The sequence below is a fragment of the Monodon monoceros genome, unplaced genomic scaffold (assembly GCF_005190385.1).
Source record: "Monodon monoceros isolate NGI ecotype Baffin Bay Population unplaced genomic scaffold, NGI_Narwhal_1 Super_Scaffold_3, whole genome shotgun sequence".
NCBI lineage: Eukaryota > Metazoa > Chordata > Mammalia > Artiodactyla > Monodontidae > Monodon > Monodon monoceros.
Genome location: NW_021703780.1, coordinates 20,259,950 through 20,286,067, shown reverse-complemented (window position 1 = coordinate 20,286,067; position 26,118 = coordinate 20,259,950). Strand labels below are relative to the sequence as shown.

Below are 26,118 nucleotides of genomic sequence, written 5' to 3'. Positions count from 1 at the left end.
GCTACCTCTTGTCTCAGGACCTTTGCACATCGCTGTTCTCTGAGCCTGGAACATTCTCCCCTGTTCCTCTCTTTCCCTCTTTTGCTCATACTTACCCCAACTCAAGTGTCATTTTTTCAGGGAAGCCCTCTCTGACCTTCCTAACTAGATCAAATTCCCCCACTATTGGTGCATATTGGGCCTTTCTCCTTGTTACAGTTGCATTTACCTTTGTGTAGCTGAATAGTTGAGTGAAGTCTTTTCTCCCCCTAGATTGTAAACTCCAAGAGGTCAGTCATTACATCTGTTGACACTCATCTTTGCACCACCCCTGCATTAAACACAGTATCTGGCACACAGAGTTTTTTTTGAATGAATGAATAGTAATCATGCTACTTTCCTGGTATATGAAAATGGCTGTAATCAGTTTTTGCTTTAAATACTACTATTTCCTTCATATTTAAAAAATTTCAGATTTTTTTTGACAATGAAGTGTTCCAGTTTTTAAGGCTGTGACGTAAATTACCCCACAATTTAGAAGCATATGACAATGATTTATTTTGCCTATGGGTCCTGTGTGTCAGGCATTCAGGGATGCACAGCAGAGATGGTTTTTCTCTGCTCCATGAAGTCTGGAGCCCTAGCTGAATACTTGCAGGGTGACTGCTGGAATCATGGGAAGGCTGTTCAGTCACATGAATGGTAGTGAATGTTGGCTGTCAGCTGGACCTTACTTCCTCTTCACCTGCCCGTTTCCACGTGGTATCTCCTTGTGGGCTAGATTGGGCTTCTTCACAGAATGGTGGGGTTCTAAGGGCAAGTGTTGAAAGAGAATCTGACAGACAGGCAGATAGACAGACTCAGAAGTCATGCAACATCACTTCCCTTACATTCTATTCTTCCAGGCAGTCCAAAGTCCTGTCCCGGTTTGGGGGGAGGGGAAACAGACTTCACCTCTTAGTGGGGAGTGGCAAGATTCTGGAAAAGGAAGTGGGCCAGAAGTATCGCTGTGGCCATTTTTGGAACACACCCTCTGCCACACTGGGAATTTGTTTCTGTTATAGCATTTAGGTACGGTCATTGCATACCTTCAGATGTCAATATTTTGATGATTACCTTGTGAATTAGTACAAAGGCTCTCCTCCTTTTCATATCTCTTATTTTTGAGTATCCAGAAACAAACTGATTTTTCGCTTAATTGCTTATAGAATTAACTACACTGTATATATATGATTTATCCCAATATAAACAACTTCTCCTTAGTCTTCTGGTTGCTCAGGAAGCACCAGTCTATTCTCGGAAATTTTTCCTGTAGAGTATTGACAACACAGAAAACAGATCATGAAGGAACCATTTAATTTGATCTTCTGAAATATAATTTGTCAGTAGAACTGAGTAGAAACATTCTATTAACATGTAGAATTTAATCTGATAAATTTGAACATTCACATGCAGATAATCTGAAAAAGTGACGTCATGTAATTATGACGAAATGTTTGAAAGAATTTAGATATTTCTAACTATATCAAATATTTTTATTGTAATCAAATATATATACTTAGATATAAGTAATAGAGAGAAGTTAATCCTAAATATAATTATTTAATAACTTTTGTGCTTAATTTTTAAAAATTAGGTCACATTTACGTTTTTTCCAAATATTTTTTTTTCTCTTCTTTCTAAGCGACTTATATTTAGCATTTTGGATGTCCTCATCCTTACTCTCTTAATTTTTTTCATTTCTTTATCTTCTTACTTTATTCACTATTCTTTAAACTCTTCCCATGTTCAGCTTCTAGCCTTTACTGTGCTTATTAAACATGATTAAAAAAGAAAACTTCAGCTGCCACCTTCTCAGTTCATCTCTTTCCAGTGTGTTCATGTCTTATTTTCAAAGTTAAAAAGTATATATGCTGTGATGTCTTGATTAAGTGAAGATATTTTTGATTAAGTGAAGATATTTTTGATCAAGTGCATGCGTTGTTGGCTACCATCTCCCCTCCCCACACCAATTGACTTTTATTTCTTTTTTTAAAAATTTATTTATTTTATTTATTTTATTTTGGCTGTGTTGGGTCTTCCTTGCTGCGCATGGGCTTTCTCTAGTTGTGGCGAGCAGGGGCTACTCTTCGTTGCGGTGCGCGGGCTTCTCATTGCGGTGGCTTCTCTTGTTGCAGAGCACGGGCTCTAGGCATGGTGGGCTTCAGTAGTTGTGGCTCGCGGGCTCTAGAGCACAGGCTCAGTAGTTGTGGCACACAGGCTCAGTTGCTCCGTGGCGTGTGGAATATTCCAGGACCAGGGCTCGAACCCGTGTCCCCTGCATTGGCAGGCGGATTCTTAACCACTGCGCCACCATGGCAGTCCTGACTTTTATTTCTTGATAACATTTTTATTAACATGTTAATTTTGGTGAAAAATACTCCAGATCATTTCTGCAATTGGTATTTGTGGTTGACTTGGCTTAATGATTAGCATAGGAGAGGGATTGAAATACCAGGGAGTCAAAGCTATAGGTAAGATAAAAACAAATTATGATTAGCAAAATTTAATAAATGAAAGAGCTGCTTAAGAAATAAGTGAATGAGTGACGAGGTAACTCCTTACAATACCAGTCTGAGCTGTCATCTGAATGTCACTGAGTCTGCACCATGTTTAGATAATTTTAGTGACTGTTGTCAAATAAAGGATCGGGTTTAAAATATTACCATTTTATATATAATATATCATCCATTCTCATTAGAGGAAATAGAGTTTTCTGTTGTGAAGTTTTGAAGACTGTTTGATAAAAGTGTTTGAAGTCAGGTTAAGATGATACGGAATCTTTCCTGTCTAACCCGAAGACGTAGAGAATTTACTAGTAATTTGGCAAAAGTAATACCTGTTTCTTTCAGAGAGGATAAATGATGTATGTGATTTAGAAGTTAATCAAAATTAAAGGGCCTCACGTATTTAGTAGAAGTGTAACCGCCAGCAAGCCTGTGTCAGTTTTGTTTGTTCTTTAAACCACATAAGGGGTTTTTTTCCTTAATTGATCTGAGGTACATTTTCTTTTTCAGAAGCAAATACCTGTCAACTTTGTGATTTCTTTGTTATTTAAAGAAATTTAAAAAGACTTCACATAGAATTACAAAATAAAGCGGTTCCATATCAAACTATTTGCACTGCATGAGGGTGAATCTGCTGCTTTCTTCTGATGTTTCCAAGTCATCAAGCTACCGAGCCAGGCAGCTTATCAAAACAGAGAGGGTGGCAGTCATTTAGGAGCTTGTGATACAAGACAGGTAGTGCTGACAAAGGTATAGGACAATTTAAGGAACATTGAACTAGGACTTAGATTGATTTATTAACATTGTGTATAAGCAATGGCTCAAGGCATATTATAGGACTGTGAGTGAAGGAGAGCTGGGGGAAGTCTATGTCCCCAGGGAGAATTCTCTGCCCATCTCCAGTTAGATAGGAGAGATTTTATAGAAGGGCTGAGGTTTCAGTAGCTGTTTGAGTGAAGGAAGGGACACATCTGGAAGAGCTGGGGGCACAAGACGGCAAGCTGATGCATAACAGTATGTGTCCTTATCGTGCCAGAAAGGACAAGGAAAAGGCATTCAATTTTTGCCTTCCTTTTATTTCAGTATTCCTTTTCTCCCCCAATATTGTGTTTTTAGAGTAGAGAAAATGCTCCAGCTGCTTTTCATTCTAATTAATTTTAATGATGAAAATACTCAAGTTTTTAAAATTGCAATTCAAGCCTTTTGGGAGCACAAACAGGCACCCCTGTGTTAGGGAAAGATTCATCACAAAGTTGAAAAATATGATTAAACCACAGCCTAACCCCCTCTTATTCAGACAAATAGTGTCCGTTTAAAACATCATTCCTCTGGGATCCTATTTTCCTGCCCCTCGGTGGCTGTGGCTCTTTCCTCTCCAAATTCTCTCGGTCCTTCTTGAGTTGTGGGATCCTACCTGCCTCCAGCAATCTAGAAAGAGATGGACCGATGTTGAATCAAGAAGGCAGCCTGGGGCTTCCCTGGTGGCGCAGTGGTTGAGAGTCTGCCTGCCAATGCAGGGGACACGGGTTCGAGCCCTGGTCTGGGAAGATCCCACATGCCGCGGAGCAACTAGGCCCGTGAGCCATGGACGCTGAGTCTGTGTATCTTGTGCTCCGCAACAAGAGAGGCCGCGATAGTGAGAGGCCCACGCACCGCGATGAAGAGTGGCCCCCGCTTGCCGCAACTAGAGAAAGCTCTTGCACAGAAACGAAGACCCAACACAGCCAAAAATAAATAAATAAAAAATAAAGGAATTCTCTTAAAAAAAAAAAAAAAAGAAGGCAGCCTGCCTTACACACCCACAAAGCAAATTTACAAGATAAAAATTCCTAAGTGTTCTTTGTGGTGGTCCATTTTCAAAGGCCAAGTTCTCAGATAGTTTGGGAGGCTAAATTCCTCCTCTTTTGAAGCTAGACAGAATGACTTTACTGCAAGGTTGCCCAACCAATACTGTTTATACAGGGTGACCCTTTACTTTGATTTACTAGTCTACTCCCCACGGGTGTGAAGATTGCAATTTATCTTTGAATGCATATGGCAGGTTTCAGAATCTCTGGAACTGTATGTCTAGAAGTAACATTTAGTCCAGGGTTGTTTGGTAACTGGTAACCTGGAAACCTAGTTGCAACAACAAGCCATCCAAACACAGTTATTCTTCTGAGTGTGCATAATGAAAGTAGCACCAGGAGGGATCAGCTGGGAATGGACTAGACAGTCCTTGCAAACAAAGCTGGCTTCTCGTTTATGGTTATTGCTAATTGGAGTACAGTAATTCTGAAGCATGTTTGGTGGAATTTAAAAAAAAGAAAAATTCCACAGTTCCTGGTAATGTGTTCACTGAAGACTTACTGGATGAAGTAACATTCTTTCTCATTTGCCGGTTAAAATAGCTGTCTTTTCCTCCATATCCAAGCAAGTGTAAGAGATTTGCTTTCTTAAATAAATGTGCTTTTTTTTCCCCTTCAGTATTTCACATTATATAAACACTACAACAAAATGGAAAGGAACACAGCGTGGAAATTTGAACACCCCTCTGACCATTTTATTCATTCATGTCTTCATTTTGACACTATAAATATAAACGCAGGCAGAATAGAAGATAGCCCAGGGAAGGCTCAGTGCTTCATGTGGAACTGATTTTGTGTCATCTCTTGGATTTCTTGAGTTGTTTGTATTGAATTTAATTAGGCACAGAGTAAGCTAGGCCTCTTCTTGTAAAACCTAGATTAATCACAGAAATAGCTTGGTTCCAATTTTGGGATGATAGAAGGAATCCCTCTCCGATTTCCCATTCTGTTTGGGACATTAGGTGGCTAATGTTGCTTGTCTGTCTCCACTGTATCCTTAGTTCCAAGCTATCACCATTCTCCCTTACCTTACCTTTAAAATTTTGGGATTGCAGGGTAGACATGAGGAGTTGAAGTGAAGCAAAAATGCAGTGATATTTTTTCAAACGGATCTTTCAACAAACCTGAGTTGATAAAAGATTTCATTGAACTTGTTTTTCTTCTTTTTTAAATTTTTTTAATTAAAAAATTTTTTTTTGCGGTACGCAGGCCTCTCACTGTTGTGGCCTCTCCTGTTGTGGAGTACAGGCTCCGGATGCACAGGCTTAGTGGCCATGGCTCACGGGCCCAGCCGCTCCGCGGCACGTGGGATCTTCCCGGACCGGGGCACGAACCCGTGTCCCCTGCATCGGCAGGCGGACTCTCAACCACTGCGCCACCAGGGAAGCCCTGTTTTTTTTCTTAATGTGACAGTTTATGCTCAGGAAAACAAAGAAGCAAAAAAACATGGTAAAGGCTTTCCAAGAAGTCTATCTTACATGGAAAGGGAATGAGGGTAAGCACTTTGCTTCAGTTGTGTTATTTATTATTTTGTACATGTCCCCCTGCTCACTACACATCCACATGCATTTTGGGTAACCAAGCTTATTGAGCCTGAATTATCTCCCAAACTTTAATTTATACGCTTCCGTCAGTAGGTGAGTGCCCATCCATTTTTATCTGAATGCTTCAGTTTAGCATCGTTTATCATTGAGAGAGGGCAGGGCTTAGTGGAAACAGCATGGATTTTGGAACTAAATAGGCCTGAGTTTCAACCCTGATCCTGGGACCTAAAGTACTGTTTTGGGAACTGGAAAAAGTTATCTCTGTCTTGAAGTTGTAGTTATCAAGAAATATTAAGTGTGCACTTCCCTGGCGGAGCAGTGGTTAAGAATCTGCCTGCCAATGCAGGGAACACGGGTTCGAATCCTGGTCTGGGAAGATCCCACATGCTGCGGAGCAACTAAGCCCGTGTGCCACAACTACTGAGCCTGCGCTCTAGAGCCCGTGAGCCACAACAACTGCAGCCCGCATGCCACAACTACTGAAACCCACGTGCCTAGAGCCCATGCTCCACAGCAAGAGAAGCCACCGCAATGAGAAGCCTGCGCACAGCAACAAAGAGTAGCCCCTGCTCGCCGCAACTAGAGAAAGCCTGCGTGCAGCAATGAAGACCCAATGCAGCCAAAAATAAATAAATAAAATAAATAAATTTATATTAAAAAAAAGAAATATTAAGTGAATATCTACCATGTGTCAGATGCTGAACCGGATGATTGGGGTGAAAAATGAGAAAATGTGACCCCTGTTTTCCAGGGAAGAGCTTGTTGTCTCACAGGAATGATAGATGAGCACGCAGATAACAGTAGTAAAGTGTGATAAATGCACACAGTGTGTAAGCCTGATGTGGACGAACGTACCAAGGGGAATGCAATTAATATTGCGTGGCAAGTGGGGTCAGAGAAAGGACACTTCAGAGAGGAGCTGGGTCTTGAAAAATCAGTAGTTCAGTAGACATATTGAGGGTGAGGTAAGCAGGCCATGAGCAAGGACATAGACGCATAAAATTTCGTAGCTGTGTTGGCCAAGAGTTTGAGCAATGACCTCTGGGGTATGGTAGGCCATGGGCCTCACACTTGACAGAAATGTGCTTTGGCTATATCAAGTCCCCAAAGCAGTGATTCTCAACTCTTGGGTTATTCTAGCTATACAAGTTACCCCTCTGCCTGAAGGTAATTCAGATACACAAGTTGTGGCCTCAGTTAGTTGAATTCATAAGCATCGCATATTCAGATGTCCAAAGCACAGCTAGTTTAATATCCCTGGTAGTGAACTTTACAGGAATCTTAACTCTTTATTACCTTGAGATCTAATAACTGTAAAGGTAAGTCTACACAGGGGAATCCACTTTAAAATCCTCAGTTGTCAACAACTCAGTGCCAGTAGGCAGGGGATTTGGAATTACTCTGTGACTGAGCAGGAGAGCTCATCCAGTTTCTGTATATGTGGAGGAGATATATGCCCTTGGAGAAAGTATTCCTCTTTGCTTCCTAAACAAATACTATTTATTGACATCTTCTGATGTTCATTGTCAGGGAATTTATACTACACTCAGAAGGCCGTCTATATTTTCTTCCTTGAAAATGGAAGGACGTTAATTTAGACCTCATTTCCTTGTGCTTGCCGTCTTAGCCATCTGCTGGAGAGTAACAAATATGGGGCATTAAAGTGTAAATCAAGCTAAATATATATTAAGCAGAGACAAATAAATGCAAGGGGAAAGACATATTAGTACATTCACTGGACTGTAAAACTTTGTTGTTTAAAGAATATTCATTTTGTTTGCTTGTAACATCTCATGTCTTCCTTATAAGTTTATAATGTTAAGAGATTGATTAAAAGTGGATCGCTGCAATGAAAACTAATGATATGTGTGAAATTCACACACATCACATGCTAATAGACACTGAAGATATTAGAAGAGATTAGTTTTAAGTAAGTAGGGTTCACAGAGAAAGTGTCAGTAGAAATGAAACAGAATGCTTGTTATGTAAAGCAGAGAGATCTCAGGAGTTAGAGTTGAAAGTCCTGGCTCGGTTGCTTTATGGCCTCAGTTTCCTCAGCTGTGAGTTGGTGATGACAACAGTAACTGTTCTAACCTAGGTTTCCTTGTAATTCAACTCAACTCAAAACACATACTGTCCCGTTAATGGTAAGCCCTGATAGTCTAGGAACCCTGACTGGCTGGTTCATGGTCACGTGGAGGGCTCCACAGATGTTTGCTGTTGTGCCAGGCCCTGGGCTGTGCTGGAGGAATTAGAAATATGAAAAAAACAGAGTCCCTGGGCTCACAGAGTGAACCATCTATCTGAGGAGACAGCAGGCAACAAATCCTGTAACCAGAATGGGTTAAAGAAGAATGTAAGTGAAAGTTCTTCATACATTCTTCTTTATATTTTTTATTTTTTGCGGTACATGGGCCTCTCACTGCCGTGGCCTCTCCTGTTGCGGAGCACAGGCTCCGGACGCCCAGGCTTAGCGGCCATGGCTCACGGGCCCAGCTGTTCCGCGACACGTGGGATCTTCCCGGACCGGGGCACGAACCCGTGTCCCCTGCATCGGCAGGCGGACTCTCAACCACTGCGCCACCAGGGAAGCCCCATTCTTGTTTATTTTTAATAAATTTATTTTATTTTTGTCTGCGTTGGGTCTTCGTTGCTGCGCGCAGGCTTTCTCTAGTTGCGGTGAGCGGGGTCTACTCTTCGTTGCGGTGCGCGGGCTTCTCACTGCGGTGGCTTCTCTTGTTGCGGAGCACGGGCTCTAGGCGCGCAGGCTTCAGTAGTTGTGGCTCACAGGCTCAGCAGTTGTGGCTTGAGGTCTCTAGAGCACAGGCTTAGCAGTTGTGGCGCATGAGCTTAGTTGCTCTGCGGCATGTGGGGTCTTCCCTGACCAGGGCTCGAACCCGTGTCCCCTGCATCGGCAGGCGGACTCTCAACCACTGCGCCACCAGGGAAGCCCTGAACTGTTGCTTTTTGAGGAAAAAAACCTCACTGAACCTTGAACATTCTTTTTTATCTACATCATGTGCTTTGACCTCCTGGATGGTGCAGTTTTGATGTGGAGGTGAGGTTCTTTTGACCTAGTTCTCCCCTAAGGGATTGCAGATATTTTCCCAATTAAGCTAGGTTCACCGGTTAACAACAAATCATTGTTCCTTATTGTTCTGAGCTAGTAGGCCTGGTATGTGAAAAAAATCTCCCCCACCACTTTTTGTGTATTCGTGACAAAACTCATGACTGATCTTTGGGAGATAACTGTGCTTCTCTGTTTTAGCGGTGCAAGAAATTATTAATTTAGTGTCGAATTTAGGATGACTATTTTTTTGTTCTTTCCAAGTTGTCTCTTGGCTTAACAAAGTAATAGAAGGTCAAGTTTCTTTGAAACTACACCAAAACCCAAATGTAATCACATGACAGAAGTGCCTAAGTTTATTCTAGTTACAAGTGGAAACTATTGTTGGTTATCTCAGGAAGTTTTTTTTACATTTTTAGTGCAGAGTTGTGCATGATTATTGAGAGAAGATAGGGTGAAGGAGGTGAAGACAGGGCAAGGGAGGCCTCCTATGTATCAGATCTTTAGTTATGGTAAGGGGTGTTAAAGATTATATCTGTTTAGCTTTTTATTTTGAAATAATTTTAGACAAAAGTTGTCAAAGGGTACAGAGAATTTATGTACACCTTACTTCGTCCAGCTTCCTCTTTTAACATCTTACATAACATTAGTATCATTACTGAAAGCTGGAAATTAAAACTGATACAATGACTTAATTTATAAATCTTATACAAATTTTGCCAGTTTTCATGCTAATGTCTTTTTTTCAGGTCCTGGATTCAATCCAGAGTCCCACACTGCATTTAGTTTATCATGTTACCTTCGTTTCCACTAACCTGTTACTGCTCCTCAGTTTCTCATGACCTTCACAACTCTGAAGGGCAGTTATTTTGTAGCATGTCCTTTAGTTTGGGTTTGCCTGATGTTTTCTTGTGATTGGGTTTGAGGTTATTTATTTTTTGGCAAGAATACCAGGAGGTGATCTTGTGCCCTGTTCAATGCATCATGTCAGAAGATACTGTTGGGGAAATATAATTAAAAACAAAATCCCTCAATCCAGAAATTTAAAACAAAATCTCTCAATCCCGAAATCCTCTCCTCAAAGGTAGTAGAGAAAGAAAGCACTTTTATTACTGAATATGCATTAAATTAGAATATGATGTGAATCACAGGCAATCTACTAAGAAATTGCAATGACAGAAAGAAATTTTACTCTTTTATATAGTCAAGCAGGTGCCACCCACAATATACGTACATGTTTTCAAGATAAACAACAACTAGCCCTGAAGTGTGAGGACTTGAGAGTACCATTTGTCACACACCAGTTCATCATCAGTTCACCTGGTAATTGGGGTGACCATCTGTGTTAGCTAGTTGGCTTTATCCAGAAGAAAGGTGGAGGTGAGGCTTACCACTTGGAGCAAGGTGTCCATTGAAATTAGGCTTCTGTCCTCCAACAGAAAGTGGGAAATAGGGGTGCTATCTCCCTTGATGTTTACATCCTAGGTCTTTGAGAAAGACATTACCAGGTGATAAAGTTGACAAAGGCCTATCTTAATCTTCAAAGAGATTATACATACCTTTCAAAGAGAGGAGAAGGTGCTTACAGTTGCAAGTTTTCTAAAGTAAATGCTCTGAGAAAAAGTTAGGAAGGGAAATCTCTTGATTTCATCAGCGAGAATTAATCCTCTTTCAATTTGTATTTGTCATTAGAGTAAATAATGCTGATACATCTTCTTACTGGTGATACTAGCTTCGAGATCTTGGTTAAGGCGGACTCTAACAGCTTTCTCCACTGTAAAGTTACTGTGTTTCCTTTGTAATTAACAAGTATCTTGAGGGGAGATACTTTGAACCTATGCAAATATACTTTTTCTCATCATTCAGGATATCACTCACAAATTTTATTATCCATGGATGGTTCTTGCCTGCAACAGTTATTACAGTGGTGTTTACCTAATGATAGTTTCCTGTTTCCATTGTGCCTTCTACATTTATTAGTTGGAATTCTACTGTATGGGAGAGTTGTCCTTTCTCTCACATTTATTTATTTGTTCATTCATTCGTTCAGTTATTTCTTTATATCAGTATGGACTCATGGATATTTATTTTATTCTCTTGGTTAAAATCCAGTACCATCATTATTCATTTTGTTACTTAAATTATTCCTGCTTTGCCCACTGGGGACTCTTTCCAGATGGCTTCTGTGTCGTTTTGACATGGTCCTAACATTTTTTTGAGCACTTCATTACTTTCTAGCACCACAAGATGTTCCAGGCTCATTGTGTATCTTTCCTTCTCTGGCCCTTAGAATCAACTGCTTCTCCAAAGAAACCTAGTTCATTTTAATGGAGAATGGTATTTAGAAACCAATATCTGGACGTTAGGGGTGCTCCTTGCTACTGAGATGTCATGGCTTTTAGGGGCTCTCAATAGACAGAGCTAGAAAATATATGTATATATGCAAATACACACACCTACATTTATTTCTATATCTATCCATCTGTGTATATATCCAGATATATATTTAAAAAACTGAGTGCATACTGATACCTCCAATTCCACACCAGAAGCGCAGGGTTCATTCTGTCCTTTCCCATTCCTTATATGAAACTTACTTCTCTCAACTGGGAAACTCCACTCTCATTATCCACAGTATATTCATGTATTTGTTCAGTTTTTTTTTTTTTTTTTTTTTTGCGGTACGCGGGCCTCTCACCGTTGCGGCCTCTCCCGTTGCGGAGCACAGGCTCCGGATGCGCGGGCTCACCGCTCCGCGGCATGTGGGATCCTCCCGGACCGGGGCACAAACCCGTATCCCCTGCATCGGCAGGCGAACTCTCAACCACTGCGCCACCAGGGAAGCCCTGTTCAGTTTTAATGTACTTACAAAATAGTTTAAAAATTGCTACCTCATACTCCTATGAGAAACATTTAATTGACTAGAGTCAGTATTTGTGTAGTTCTTTTTGTCTTTAGTTTTCCAGTATACAGTAAGGACACTATTGTCCCAAGTTACTTAGGTTAGTTTTTTTCTTTCTCATCCCTTTTGTTATGGAACCAGGTTCGTTTGCCCAGTGCACAGCAAGCCAAACACTGAGACACTGAGGTCTGCAGCAGAGAAAAGTTTTACTCACAAGGCAGCCAAGGGGGGAGATCCAAGAACAAATCTCAAATCCACTTCCCTGAAGGCAAGGGGCTTGGGATATTGATGGGATAAGGGAGCAGGGTGGTCTGAGGTGTGGGGGAAAGATGATTGGAGGAAAGAAAAAGGTGAAATAATCGGTGTTCTGCGGAGGCTGAACATGCTTTTTCATGGGATACGTGTTCAGAAAATGGCAGTGTTAACATGATCTGAGGGTGGAGTTTTTGGCCCTCTGATGTCAAAAGGTCATCCATCGGACACTTGTACAGGCCCCATTGAATGGTCGGTGGTCTTGACAGGTTTGAGCTGGGCAAGACTAGCTCCATGATCCTGAAAAACATTTTAAGCAACAGTTATTGTATGTCAGAGGTATTATCTATAGGGGGAGGTCAAAGAAGTCTTGTGATGTATGTCTAAGCTACGCGAAACTTGGAAGGTGTGCAGTTTGCAAGAACAATAATAGCAAGCTTGGTTAGTGAAGGCAGGTTACAGGATATTATTTATTAAGAAAGTTATAGTTTAAGGGATCTAACTGAAGACTGCCCTCTTTTTCAGTGTGGTTGTGTTATTTATTATAATACAGTTAGGTTCATTTGTTCCTGTTTATGTTCTATTTTGGGTACACAACATTGTGGTTGATTTTAATTATTTGCCATGTCCTGAAAGTCATAAGCTGTACAAAAAGATATACTGAGAGAAGTGTCTCTCACCCCCTGCCCCACTCCCATTCCTATTGCTTAGTTCCTAGTCCTGCATTCTTTATACCTGGTTCTCGTCCATTCCCCATAAGAAACCATTCTCCTTAGTTTCTGTCTTTATCCTATCTTTTTCCACAAATCAGCAGATATGTATCTCTACCTCTGTCTCTATCTCTATATCTATATTCCTTTCTTTTCTATATGAAGGGTCCACGCTATAGATATCCTTTGGCACTTTGCTGTTTTTCACTTACCAGTATATCCTGGGAATCTACATATAGGTGATTCTCATTCTTAATTGCAACTTCAGAGCTCTTCATTGTATGGATGTACCATACTTTTCTCAACCATTCTCCTATGTGTGGGCATTTAGATTGTTTCTAATATTTTATAATTACAAAAAATATTCCTAACAATCTGATTCCAGTTACAATGTGTGGTTCCCCCCCCCCCCCACACACACCAAGCAGTTCTCTGACACCAGCTGGGTGTCCTACAATTCAACTCAATTCTGACACTATCTACCTGGAGATAGGTAGACTGTCCCCCTGCCCCCACTTGCTAATCTCAAGTCCAGGTTGTTACCTGTGCTTCTGAAGACCCAGCTATAGATCAAAGGTTCCAGTGACCCCCTCTTTTTGTTTGCTAGAGTGGCTTTCAGAACTCAGAGAAACATTTTACCTACTAGATTACTGGTTTGTTATAAAAGGATAACCAGATGGGAGAGATGCATAGGGCAAGATGCCTAGAGAAGGGCACCGAGTTTCCATGCCTCTGAGCTGGCCACTCTCTCGGAATCTCCATGTGTTCACCAACCCAGAAGTTCTCAGAACCCTGTCCTTTGTTTTTTTTTATTACATAGCCATGGTTGGTTATATCATTGGCCATTGGTGATTGATTCAACCTACAGTTCTTTTTCCCTTCCTATTGGTCTGGGAAGTAAGACTGAAAGTTCCAACCTTCTAATCACACATGGTTCTCTCACTCCTGCATCCCACCCTATGCAGAAGCTCAGTCACTGAGAATGGAGGCCCTTCGTGCACAGTTCTGAATCCTCCACACAGAGCCCTGAGCACATTGTGCTGAACCACTAATAGTTGCTAAGTACGTTAGTGTACTTTCTCTTGCCATCCTTTGACATGTTAATAGCTTTCTTAGTATTTATGAAAGACAGCATTTAGATCCTGTACAGTTGGCACATTCTTCAGTGGGAATCCTGGGGACTAAATGACTTATTTAAATGCAGGTGGAGGCTGTACTCTGCCCCCCGCATGCTCGGCATTGGTAACCTTTCATCTTGCATTGTTATGTACACACTTCCAGCTGCTCTGCATTCTTAGTGGAAATTTTACATTCCACTGCCTAGACTGGTACGGTAACCAGAATCCCACTTGGGAAGACAAACCAAACAAAAATGACAGTGGTGAAATAGAGAGCAAGTTGTAGTAAGTAAAGAAGAATATTAAAGAAAAGACAAACAATCCCCCCAATTTTTTTCTTTTCAATGCCTTGTTAGTAGTGGTTTCTGTAATTACTCCTAAGAGTTCTCTTGGGTTAATTGGTTATTTTTTAACTTTATGAGGGTCATGTTATTCTCTTCAGCATAGCATTAGGGAAACCCATGCAGACTTATGAATGCCTTAAAAATGACTCAAGTCCTGTTTAGTTTTGCTATAAGATAGAGTGTCCATTGCAAATAATTATTTTAGAATAAAGTTAATAAATGTGAGGTTTAACATTATATATTCAGAATGCTTGGGATTTTCTGATCTTTCAAAATATTCCACAAAGTGCAAGAGAGAGAAAATTAAACCAGAAAGCCAATAGTTTAAAAATTTGTGGTATGCTGGGAAATTGATTTGATGGTTCAGAATTTGATGAAAATTAGTGGGCATTTTGTTTTTTAAGACAAAAAGATTTAGCAGTATGGACACATTTAAATATATGCTTAAGAATACTTAAGAATTTTTCAAGGAAGGTATTACTAATGATGGGTATATTATCTTTTGGGTTACTTTTATAAAAGTTAAAAAATATTTTTTTAGACATTACGTTTTAAAGCCGTTTTAGGTTCACAGCAAAATTGAGGGGAAGGTACAGAGATCTCCCATATAGCCCTTGCCCCGAGGCATGCATAGTCTCACAAGAGCGGTAACTTTGCTACAGTTAATGAACCTACACTGACACATCCTAATCACCCACAGTCCATAGTTTACATTAGGGTTCACTTGTGGTGTTATATATTCTATGGGTTTAGACAAATGTATAATGACATGTAACTTTTGGGTCACTTTTAAGCTTAAAAGAAATCTTTTACCTTGCTGTTTTGAATAGCCATGTCATTTTGTGAATTTGTTTTGACTTGTTTTCCTACTTCAGTGAAGGGGGAGACATTCATTTAGAGAACAGTTCAAAAGGCAAATATGCAAACTGATGCTAAGATATCCATTATTGTCAGAAAAAGGACCCTCTGAATAAGAGATGATAATTCACACCTGATAGATGAACCGTAACCCTTCCTTTGGGTATCAGCCCCTGGACTGGGTACAACAACACAGGGACCTGTGGAGGACCCAGGTAGAGATGAGTGGTTGCATCAGCTCATAGAAACGAACTGGACCCTTCTGGGAATGTTCTAAACAGCTGGTTCATTACAATTGGAGACATCTCCTATAACTAGGTTGTCGCTGAAGTTAGAGTGGTTGGAATTTTTTATTATTATATAACAATGCTGATGAAAATATTTCAGTGGCTGGGGTGATTTAGCCACCATGCCTTTCTGGAATTTCTAAAATTTCAGGGGGTTAACAGATTTCAGTTTTCATTCCATTGGAGTTCCATAAATTATACTGATATGATCATGTAAAGAATAGTTGGCAGGTAGCAGTGAAGGGGAGAGGAACTTGGGTGGTCTTGAGAAGATACTGGAACCACTGAATAAGTGTGGTCTAGGTATGCCTATATTTATAAATGTTTACAGATATTCAGTTGTATATAATTAAAGAAAGCTCTTACTTAAATGGGTACAAATATGTGCCTACTATTTCTGCTAGTGGCCAATTTCTGTCTTGGGCAACATTAGCAGTAGGAATGAACCCTGCACTGGGAATCAGAAGTGGACTCATGTGACTGCTTCTTTGCTTACTGTGTGACTTTGAGGGGTGGAGAGGCTCATCTTTTCCTTTCTATACAACTGGAATAATACTAACTTTATAATATTATTTTGAGGAACAAACATCACTATAAGTGTGAAAGCATTTTATAAATTCTGTTGTGTTTTACAGTTGTAAACTTATTTGAAAATAACTAACATAAAGATATTACAAAAAGTCAAGGTAACATGTGGAAAGTGTTTGATACAATTCTGGGCATGGTATGTGCTCAAAAACATTGGTCCCAATTTTGTTTAATTAAAGTATTTACTGAAGATGTATACACACACACACACACACACACACACACACATATACAGACACAATGGAATATTACTCAGCCATAAAGAAGACTGAAATAATGCCATTTGCAGCAACATGGATGGACCTAGAGATTATCATATTAAGTGGTTATCATATTAAGTCAGACAGAGAAGGATGAATATCGTATGATGTCACTTATATGTGAAATCTAAAAAACAAATGATACAAATGAACATATTTACAAAATAGAAATAGACTCACAGACATAGAAAACAAACTTATGGTTACCATAGAGGAGAGGAGGGTAAACAAATTAGGAGTTTGGGATTAACATACACACACTACTATATATCAAATAGATAAACAACAAGGACCTACTGTATAGCACAAGGAACTATACTCAATATTTTATAATAACCTGTAATGGAAAGGAATCTGAAAAAGTATCTATCTATCGATCGATCTGTGAATCACTTTGCTGTACACTTGAAACTAACACAGCATTGTAAATTAACTATACTTCAATTTTAAAAAAGTATTTACTGAGTGAATTCTATGTCCAAAGTGCCAAAGTGCCATGAATGGATCTTTGAGTTATAGATGAGGCTCGTTACTAAAAAAAATAAAAGAGAGATGCAGTCCATGAAAATATTGATAACATAAGGGGAATATGTTATACCTATGAAAAATGTTGTATGGAGATTCAGACAAAATGATATGGAATTTCTGAGGAGAATTATATCCAGATGAGTGGAGGGTAGGCAATAGAATAGTGAGAAATGAGGTTAGAGTGTGAAAAGATGGGGCCAGATCAGATGTGATCTCAAATACCCAAGTCCAGGACCTGTGGACTTCATCTGAAGGCAGTGAAGGAAAATAGAGTTGAAGGCTCTTTGTGTAGGTTGGGCTATATTTTGCAAATAAGTAGCTTCAGTATGTTTTTTTCCTAAATGCCTAAGTCTATCATATATGGACAGTTACAAAAACGTGATTTTTTAAAAAAAATTTATTTATTTTGTTTATTTATTTTTGGCTGCATTGGGTCTTCATTGCAGTGCGTGGGCTTTCTCTAGTTGCGGCGAGCAGGGGGCTACTCTTCGCTGCGGTGTGCGGGTTTCTCGTTGCGGTGGCTTCTCTTGTTGTGGAGCACGGGCTGTAGGCACCCGGGCTTCAGTAGTTGTGGCTCACGGGCTCAGCAGTTGTGACGCATGGGCTTAGTTGCTCTGCGGCATGTGGGATCTTCCTGGACCAGGGCTCAAACCCATGTCCCCTGCATTGGCAGGCGGATTCTTAACCACTGCGCCACCAGGGGAGCCCATGTGATTTTTTTTAAAAAAGCAATTTAAAATTGAATTTTTAAAATGTATCAGGAGTTTTTACAAGAGATCAGTGGTCATTAGATTTTCATGATGGTGTCGTTTAAAGGCATCATTTCCTCAGGTTCTTAGACCGACTTTGGTTTATTTGGCCTAGGGTTTCAAGAGGTGGTGAGTGCTGAGATTTGAGGCAGGTAGACCTGAAGCATTCAGCCTTAGCAGCCCCAGAGAATGGTATTGCCACTTCATTAATTAGTTCATGGAGCATCCCTTTGGGCTAGTTTAGCAGGATTATCTCTGTTTTTACAGAGCAAGAAAATGAGGTGTGAGGTGTTGAATTGGCAATCAGTCCTGGAGTTCAGAATTTCAGACCTTTAGTCAGTTCCTCAGTTTGTAGGTCTTGTTCTTATTAATCCAAATATGTATTTTCACAACAACAATTTTAGTTTCATTGAGTTTATTTTTTTAAATAAAAATTCATGTTTTTAAGTCATGCAGGTTTTACCTTGAATTTGACCCAGCTGTGATATTGTCCAAGTGTCACGTGGAATTTGTGAACTTGAGTTAAATTATATACTTAGACTTGTCAAATTCACATAACTTTTTTTTGTTTGTTGTTGGGTTTTGTTTGTTTGTTTGTTTTTTGGTATAGCCATCTGTGACATAAACACAATCTAAATAAGATACCAGAGGCAGAGTGATATATTGAAAGGTGCATGTGATTTATATTCAAAGACCTGGCTCATCCCATTCTAGCAGAGTGAACATGCTTAAGTCACTTTTGCCCTCTTTGACTTTGAAATATTTCCAAGAAAAATGTTAGCCAAATATTTAATCTATCTATCTATCCATCCAGCTGTCTAATTTCTACTCAGGGAGTGACTCCTTTCTGATTCACCAGGCTAACCTACTTCTCAATATCCAAACAAACTGGGTTTTCCAAGACAACGTTGAACCCAGTGCAGAATCAAGGTTAGAGGTCAGCTATAAGCATGTTCTGCTTTTCCTGGCGGTGGTTCCCTCACTCACTGACAAAGCCAACCGGGAGTATGATCTCTGCTGAGTCCACAATGAATGTTCGAGTTTTGCATTGATGCCTTTTCAGTTGATTTGGTTCCATAGTCACAGATTACACCTAACACTGGTCAGGATGCTCACCAGCAAGACATTCCTGGTATACAGGGGTCTGAGTGGGAGTACCTCATACTCAATCCTTTGGGGTCCATCCCTCCATAACCAGGTGTGTTGCTACTTCACATTATTCTCATATTTCAAACATTATTTATTTTCAAAGGGCAAGGGAAAGTGTACAGCCTAATAAGAAAATGTACGTGTTTTAAAAATATATTCTAATTGATTATTATGTTTCCCATATCTAAGCTACAGTGTCTCTAGATTAGCACCAAGTGACCAACACTTAATCTCTGATAAGGGCTCTGGGAAAGCTCCCCTTATATGTAGTTGATTTGTTTAATTATTTTGTGATTTAAGTTATTATTTAAAATGCCAGTTAGAGGGCTTCCCGGTGGCACAGTGGTTGAGAATCCGCCTGCCAATGCAGGGGACATGGGTTTGAGCCCTGGTCCGGGAAGATCCCACATGCTGCGGAGCAACTAAGCCCGTGTGCCACAACTACTGAGCCTGCGCTCTAGATCCCACGAGCCACAACCACTGAGCCCGTGTTCCACAACTACTGAAGCCCGTGCGCCTAGAGCCTGTGCACCACAACGAAGAGCAGCCCCCGCTCGCTGCAACTAGAGAAAGCCCGTGCACAGCAATGAAGACCCAATGCAGCCAAAAATAAATTTATTAAAAAAAAAAGCGCCAATTAGAAAAATGCATTTTTAATGAAAAATGGTATTTTTTCCCCTCAAAAGTCCTAATTGTTTTATACAATGGTCTTACATTTTTTTTTCAGTTCAAACATATTACTTGGATTATTTTTTCAAATTCTTTTATTAGTATATCTGGGAACAGGCTGATTTAGTTATTTTAACTAAAATGACTCGAAGAAATATATATTTAGGATTAATCTTCAGTTCAGCTGGTTAATCATGAACATTTGGAGAGTATTTTTGTCATACTGAATGAGGAAAACAACTTATTCAAGACAGATGGTTTAATTTAATTCAAGCAACAACTTACAGACTCAGAATAAAGTTATATAATTATTTAAAAAATCATCTATTTGTGAATTTCTGTATATAATAACTATAGACATGTATGTGCTAAAGAAAAATAGCATATATCAGGCAGCTCAACAGGAGTTTCCAAGTTATTTGTTTGTCTAATGTATTCACCTTCATCTTTAATTCAGCAATCTAACAGGGTATTAAGCAATCAAGGTTGGAAGGAAAGACATTTGAAAAAATAACATTTGGTATGACGTATGTGCTCAGTACATTACTAGTTAATATTGAGGGTAACTACAAAGTAACAGTAGGGACAATAAATTAAAAACCAGATAAGTAAAATGTACAATATGATAGATGATGGTAAGTGCTATTAAAAAAAACAAAAAGGCAGGGAAGGGCAATAGAGAACCAGGCATGTGGCAGAAGCTTTAAGTTCAGTGGCCAGGGAGTCAGTATTAAGAGGTGGGGAGGATTTCACGAAGCAGATACTATCAGCATAGATGCAGAATCAGAAAGGCCTGTCCTTCACACAGGCAAAGACTCATTTGCAGTTAAACAAGCTAAGCCTTAAGAAGAAGCAAATCTGCTGGGAGAGGGATTTGTACTCATCCAAGGTGCTATAAACTACAACCCTGGCCACAAAACTTTATTCCTTGGAAATCGAATCTATTTTCTTATGCTATAGTATGAACTAAATAAATCAAGGGACCCTTGGGATTAATCAAGAGTAAGCTTGCAATACATGCCATTAAACTGAAAAAACTGCCTCTTCTTTATTTCAGCAAATTCTCAATTCTAATAATTTATTCTACAGAAATGCTTACATATTTATGCAAATAGATATTTACGAGGAAACCTATCATGGCATTATTTGCAACAGCAAAATTTAGAAACAACCAACAGGATTGTCACTGAGGGACAGGTTAAATAAATTACGGCACATCCATGGTGTGGAATATACACAGCTATTACAAAGAATGAAGCAACCCTTACTGTAACTACCAGCATGGAACAACTGCCATGGTAATTGTTAAATGAAAAAAGCAAGGTGCAGGAGAATGGGTACAGCAAGTTATCCCTGTGTTTAAAAATTACATGTATAAAATGTTCACATAAGACAATATGTATATGTAGGTATAGGCCGCCTTTGAATGAATATTGCTAATTCTGGTTGCAGCTTTGTGGTTGGGGGACAGGAATGGGAAAGATTCTTCCTTTTCACTGTATGCTCCATTTTACCACTTGAATATTGGTCAGGTGCATATATTATCTGTTAAACTTTTTTTTTTTTAAAAGTCAACATCACTGCAAATATTAGCTTAGGGCCAAGAATCTCTGGGTTTAAAATGCAAAAAAAATTTATTGTGATTGATTAAAAATTTTTTACTCTAAATTAGAGTCTCTTTTAATTAAATTTCAATAAACATTTATTGTTCAACTAGCAGGCATTGCCAAGTGTTGTTTTAGGCACTGGAGAGTCAAGAAGAATTCTACCGCTTGTTCTTCTCAAAATGGCATAATTTGATTGAAGAGAGAGCCCCATAAATTATTTAGGGTTAATATTTACCTCTAGAATAACTACCAAAGTGCAAAGCAAATAGTGGTTCACTTGTATGGACAACCCTGCCCCTTAGTATGTGTGATTTTAGGCAAATTAATTAATTAAGCTCCAGTTTCTTCATTTGTAAAATGGGGTTAAATAGTAAGTACTTATTCAGGGCATAGTTTTGATGATTAATGGAGGAAGGTAGGCTGGTTTGACCTAAAGTCACAACTAGGGGCTGGGGAGGAAGGACTGTTAGTGGGAGATGAGGGAACCACGGAAGCAGTGGTTGGTCATGGGGGTCCTTGTTAGGCCAAGCTTAAGAGTTGGGATATATCTTTCAGTGGAAACCAGATAGCAGAAGACTGAGGAGAGGATAGGGTGGGAGGAATTAGGAAGAGGAATGATGAAGAGGAGAGAAAGGGCCAAAGTGTCAAGGGAGAAATTGAAGACACCAGATGGGGGTGAAGGGTCCTAGCTGTTTAATGGAGCAAGTAGAGGCAGCAGGGGATAAAATCAAGATGGGGGCTTAGCTTTGTAAAGGGATAAGGATCCTTCTCCTGAGACAGGCAGCAAAGGAGAAAAGTGGTGAAGATGTAGATGAAGTGGGTTATGGAGGGAAGGGAGGTTGAAAGCCTTCATGCCTGTTGGCCTTTATTTTCTTGAAGTTTGGAGGGAAACAGAGTGAGCGTGCCTGGAGTGTGATTTTAGGATTTAGGATGAAAGGTAGGGATTTGGACAGTTCACTGTGGGAAATGTAAGAAGTAGTTGATTTGGGAGGAGGACAGGGTTGGCCGATGCCAAAGCCTTGTCTCAGGCCAAGGTGCCCGAGGGGCCATGTGGTTCTCGGTACAACAGCCTGGACCCTGGAAGCAAAAGGAGCCGGAAAGATGACCAGACCTACCCAGATGCAAGGGGTTCGGGAATGGAGGGTGGTGGTCAGAGTCTGGCTGGTGGTTAGAGGAAGAAGTGAAGTCGAGAAAAGTTGATGAAGTCAGTCTCAAGAAACTAGAATGGGGTCAAGTGCCTGGTGGGGACCCAGAAACTCTAGGCAGCAGGCGGATGAGGGGAGATGACCAAACACTATGTTGTGGCTGGAGGGGGAGGACACTTGGGAGTTCAAGATTTTATAGGATTATTTTATTTTTGTTTTACAGAAAGTAATTGCTTAAAAAAGTTGCCTTAAAATTCTCATAATAGCTCAACAGTTTCTGTTGTTGGCACAGACCATGAGCAGTATGCCCAGGGCTTAAGTGAAATTTTTCTTTGGAGCTCTGTTAAGGCAACATGCCATCTATAGAGGGTGAGCCCAGAGTGTTTTTGTAAGTGGAAAAAAAGCAAGGTTTTAACAAAGGCAGCACAGGTCTCAGCCAGTTCCCTGGAAACCTGTAATTTTTCCTCATAGGGGGAAAAATAAAAAAGCACTCGGTGCTTTGTATTTCATAAGCTCGGTGATTTGTATTTCTTTGCTTTTGAAGGTAAAACCAGTAATCCACAGCAGGATCAATGTGTCAGCTCGCTTTAGAAAACCGCTTCTGGAACCCTGCGCTATCTTGTAAGTTGGAGCCCTTTACATTTTGAGTTAAAATTGAGGTGGTGGTTTCCTTTTGGGCTGGGATTTATTTTGTAGTTTTAAAGGCATAACTGTGTCAAACGGTTTGGCTCACTGGCTTTTCTTTTTTTCCAGCTTGATTGCAAATGGAGACCTTATAAACCCAGCTTCTAGACTCCTCATCCCTAGAAAAGCCTTGAATCAGTGGGATCATGTACTACAAATGGTCACGGAAAAAATAACTCTGAGGAGTGGGGCTGTCCACAGGTATGTCAAATTAATCTTGCAAGTGGATGGGTTTCAGAATTGCTGAGGAAATTCCCAAGAGGCTCTGGAGTCACTGGCCCCTAGATTTGAATTTCAGCTCACCAGTTAGGCTGTATATGCCTTAGTTTCTCTATCTGTAAAATGGGTATATAATTGTTCATACCTTGTAGAGTTGTTTTAGGAAGGAGTTAATCTGTATAAAGAGCTTAGAACAGTACTTGGCACATAGTAACTTCTCAACAAATATTAACTGTTTATATATTCTTTGGCACATAGAGCACATCAACAAATATTAACTATTTTTTTCTTTTGATTTACAGCGAATAGGCAAGCATCAGCATTGCTTTATTTGAGAAGGACTTTTTTTTTTTTTTTTTGAGTGAGCCAGCTTCTTGACTCTTAAATAACTGTCCTTTTCTTTAGGAGATATTTATAATTATCTGATGGTCGAAATTATTTGCCTCAGGTAAAAAAATCAGACATCAGGAGGTATTAGTGGGTTTAGGAAGGAGGCAAGTTAGAGAGGATGATTAAGTGGGGTTGCCTAAACTTGAGAAATCAAAAACATTTTTCTCAAGTTCTAATATTTAAGTGAAGATTAAAGTCATGGCTTTTAAGTTGTGAAGCCTATGAAACTATACCTTGATGGAGGCTCACTTATTTATTATCTCATAGGTGGGAAGGTTACACATAATATAGACATGTACAGAGATTATATATAATATGTGACACACAAATATTTGAAATCCAGTGAAGAGTTTTCTGGTAGTTATTCTTGAATATTATCCTCACCCAGTCTCTCTAACATACTCCACTGGTAGAGAACACAATAAACATATAGGGTAAAATAAGCTCTCAGATGGTTGTACGTTTTTCAGTTAAATGTGGGTACAGATTAATGTATGCATATTTACATACATTAGTATATATAGTTTCACAACCATTGTGATTTTAAATATAATTGTTTTAATTGAAAGTGTAATACTTCACATGCGGTAAAAAATTCAAATAGGACAAAAATATAAATAAAAACGATTTCTCCCACCTCAGGTTCCCCAGTCTTTCTTTCCAGTACTTTTCTGCATCATTGCAGGATGGAAACTGGAATTCATGGAAACACAAATGGGAACACACACACATATGAATAAATATGTAAATACACCTTGCTTTTTTCCCTGTAACAAAAAATCTTGGACAGTTTTCTTATCAGCACAAATAGGTCTATCTTATTGTGTTTAACGATTACAAAATATTCCATTTTATGGGTGTACCTTAATCTATTTAACAGTCTCCTCTTGATGGAAATTTCGGTCATTTTCAGCCTTTTGCTATTACAGTACATATTTTTGTATCTAAGCAGAGTTTATTAAGAGATGAAAGTGTAGAAGTTGAATTGCTGTATCAAGTGGTGAATGCTATTGAATTTTGATAGATACAGCCAACTGTCTTCCAAAGAGTCTGTACTAATTTACCAAGAGTGCATGAGAGGGCCTGTTTTTCATGCTCTCATCTATACTATAAAACTAACAAACATTTTGTCTTGGTAAAAGTAGTATTTCATTGTTTCTTGAATTTTATTTATTTAATATACTACAACAACAACAACATCACTGATCATTTCTTGTGTGCGAGTCATTATTCCAAGTGTTTTACATTTTTAACTTAATTAACTCATCAACCTTATGAGGTGACTAGTTCTATTATTCTCTTTTAATAGACATGAAACATGAGACATAGAGGGGGAAATTTACTTGCCCAAGATTATTCAGGTAACGAGTAGAAGGGCTGGAATTCAAACCTAGTAGGCAGTCTGCTCCAGAGCCTGTGCTGTTAACTACCAAGCTAGTCTGTAAATAAATGCCATACATTTATCTCCCATTATATATGAATGAACATATTTATTACATATGAATATGAATATATCTCTCTCATGGCCCTTGCACATTTATTTTATTGATTTATAGGGACTCTTTATATATTACAGAAATTAGCCCTTTCTCATATATGAGTTTTAAATATGTTTTCATATTTAAATATGTTTCCAATTTGTATTTTTATAACTCTTTATGTTTCTTTTTGCACACAGATATGATGAATTTTGATGCAGTCAAATTTTCAATCTTTCATTATGATCATTAGGTTCTATGATTAGCTTAGGGCTTCTTCACTCTGAGATTATAAAAATATTCTCCCATGTTTCAGTCTTTCAACTTTTAAATTTCATTTAAACCTTTGATCCTTTTGGACTTCATTTTGGCATCAGGAGTAAAGGCAGATCTCAACAGTTATACACTGATATTTTTTAAAAGATATATAGTTTTGTCTTTTGACACATACATAGATGTAAACCCACTCCATAAATAATATGAACCACACAAAGATACATACACACAATTGCATGCCCAGATACACCTATTCATACATATATTGATATGAACAAATTGATACATAGAAATAAAATACATTCCAGAACAAATACAGAAATAAGAATATAGTTATATGTCCCCTGAACACCTGAATACTTGGAGAGGCTTAATTCTTACCGTAATGCCAGACATGAATGAGATTTGGTTGCTGCTCACTTGGGACACGCCTACCCTCCCTTAACAGAACAGAGCAGGAACGGTTGGACCCTCCCTGTGTATCAGTATATATATCAAAAACATCCCACACAAATTGCTTCAACTCCTTGTTTATGATTCTTGTGCTTTGTAGCACAGTAAGAAAGCAGGTCAACAAGAGTCATATAAAAGAAGGCTCAAATCACAGGCTAGAATTTATTCAGTATCTTTTACCTACCTGTTGAGGAAACCAGTCAAATTTTGGCTGTTTCCAGAGTCACAGCTTGGCTGCCTTTTAATTTCTAGCTATAAAAGTTAACTACTGGGCTTCCCTGGTGGCGCAGTGGTTGAGAGTCTGCCTGCCAATGCGGGGGACACGGGTTCGTGCCCCGGTCCGGGAAGATCCCACATGCCGCGGAGCGGCTGGGCCCGTGAGCCATGGCCGCTGAGCCTGCGCGTCCGGAGCCTGTGCTCCACAACGGGAGAGGCCACAACAGTGAGAGGCCCGCGTACCGCAAAAAAA

The 26,118-nt window shown here is 39.4% G+C and overlaps 1 protein-coding gene across 1 annotated transcript in view; it reads left to right on the top strand.

The window, feature by feature from the left end:
• Positions 1–26,118, top strand: part of DCDC2 (doublecortin domain containing 2) — a 152,940-nt gene that overhangs the window by 23,496 nt on the left and 103,326 nt on the right. The window contains exons 4-5 of the mRNA XM_029243996.1: positions 22,694–22,770; positions 22,903–23,034. Of these exons, the coding sequence (XP_029099829.1) occupies positions 22,694–22,770; positions 22,903–23,034 (209 nt within the window). The remainder of the gene's footprint in view (positions 1–22,693; positions 22,771–22,902; positions 23,035–26,118) is intronic.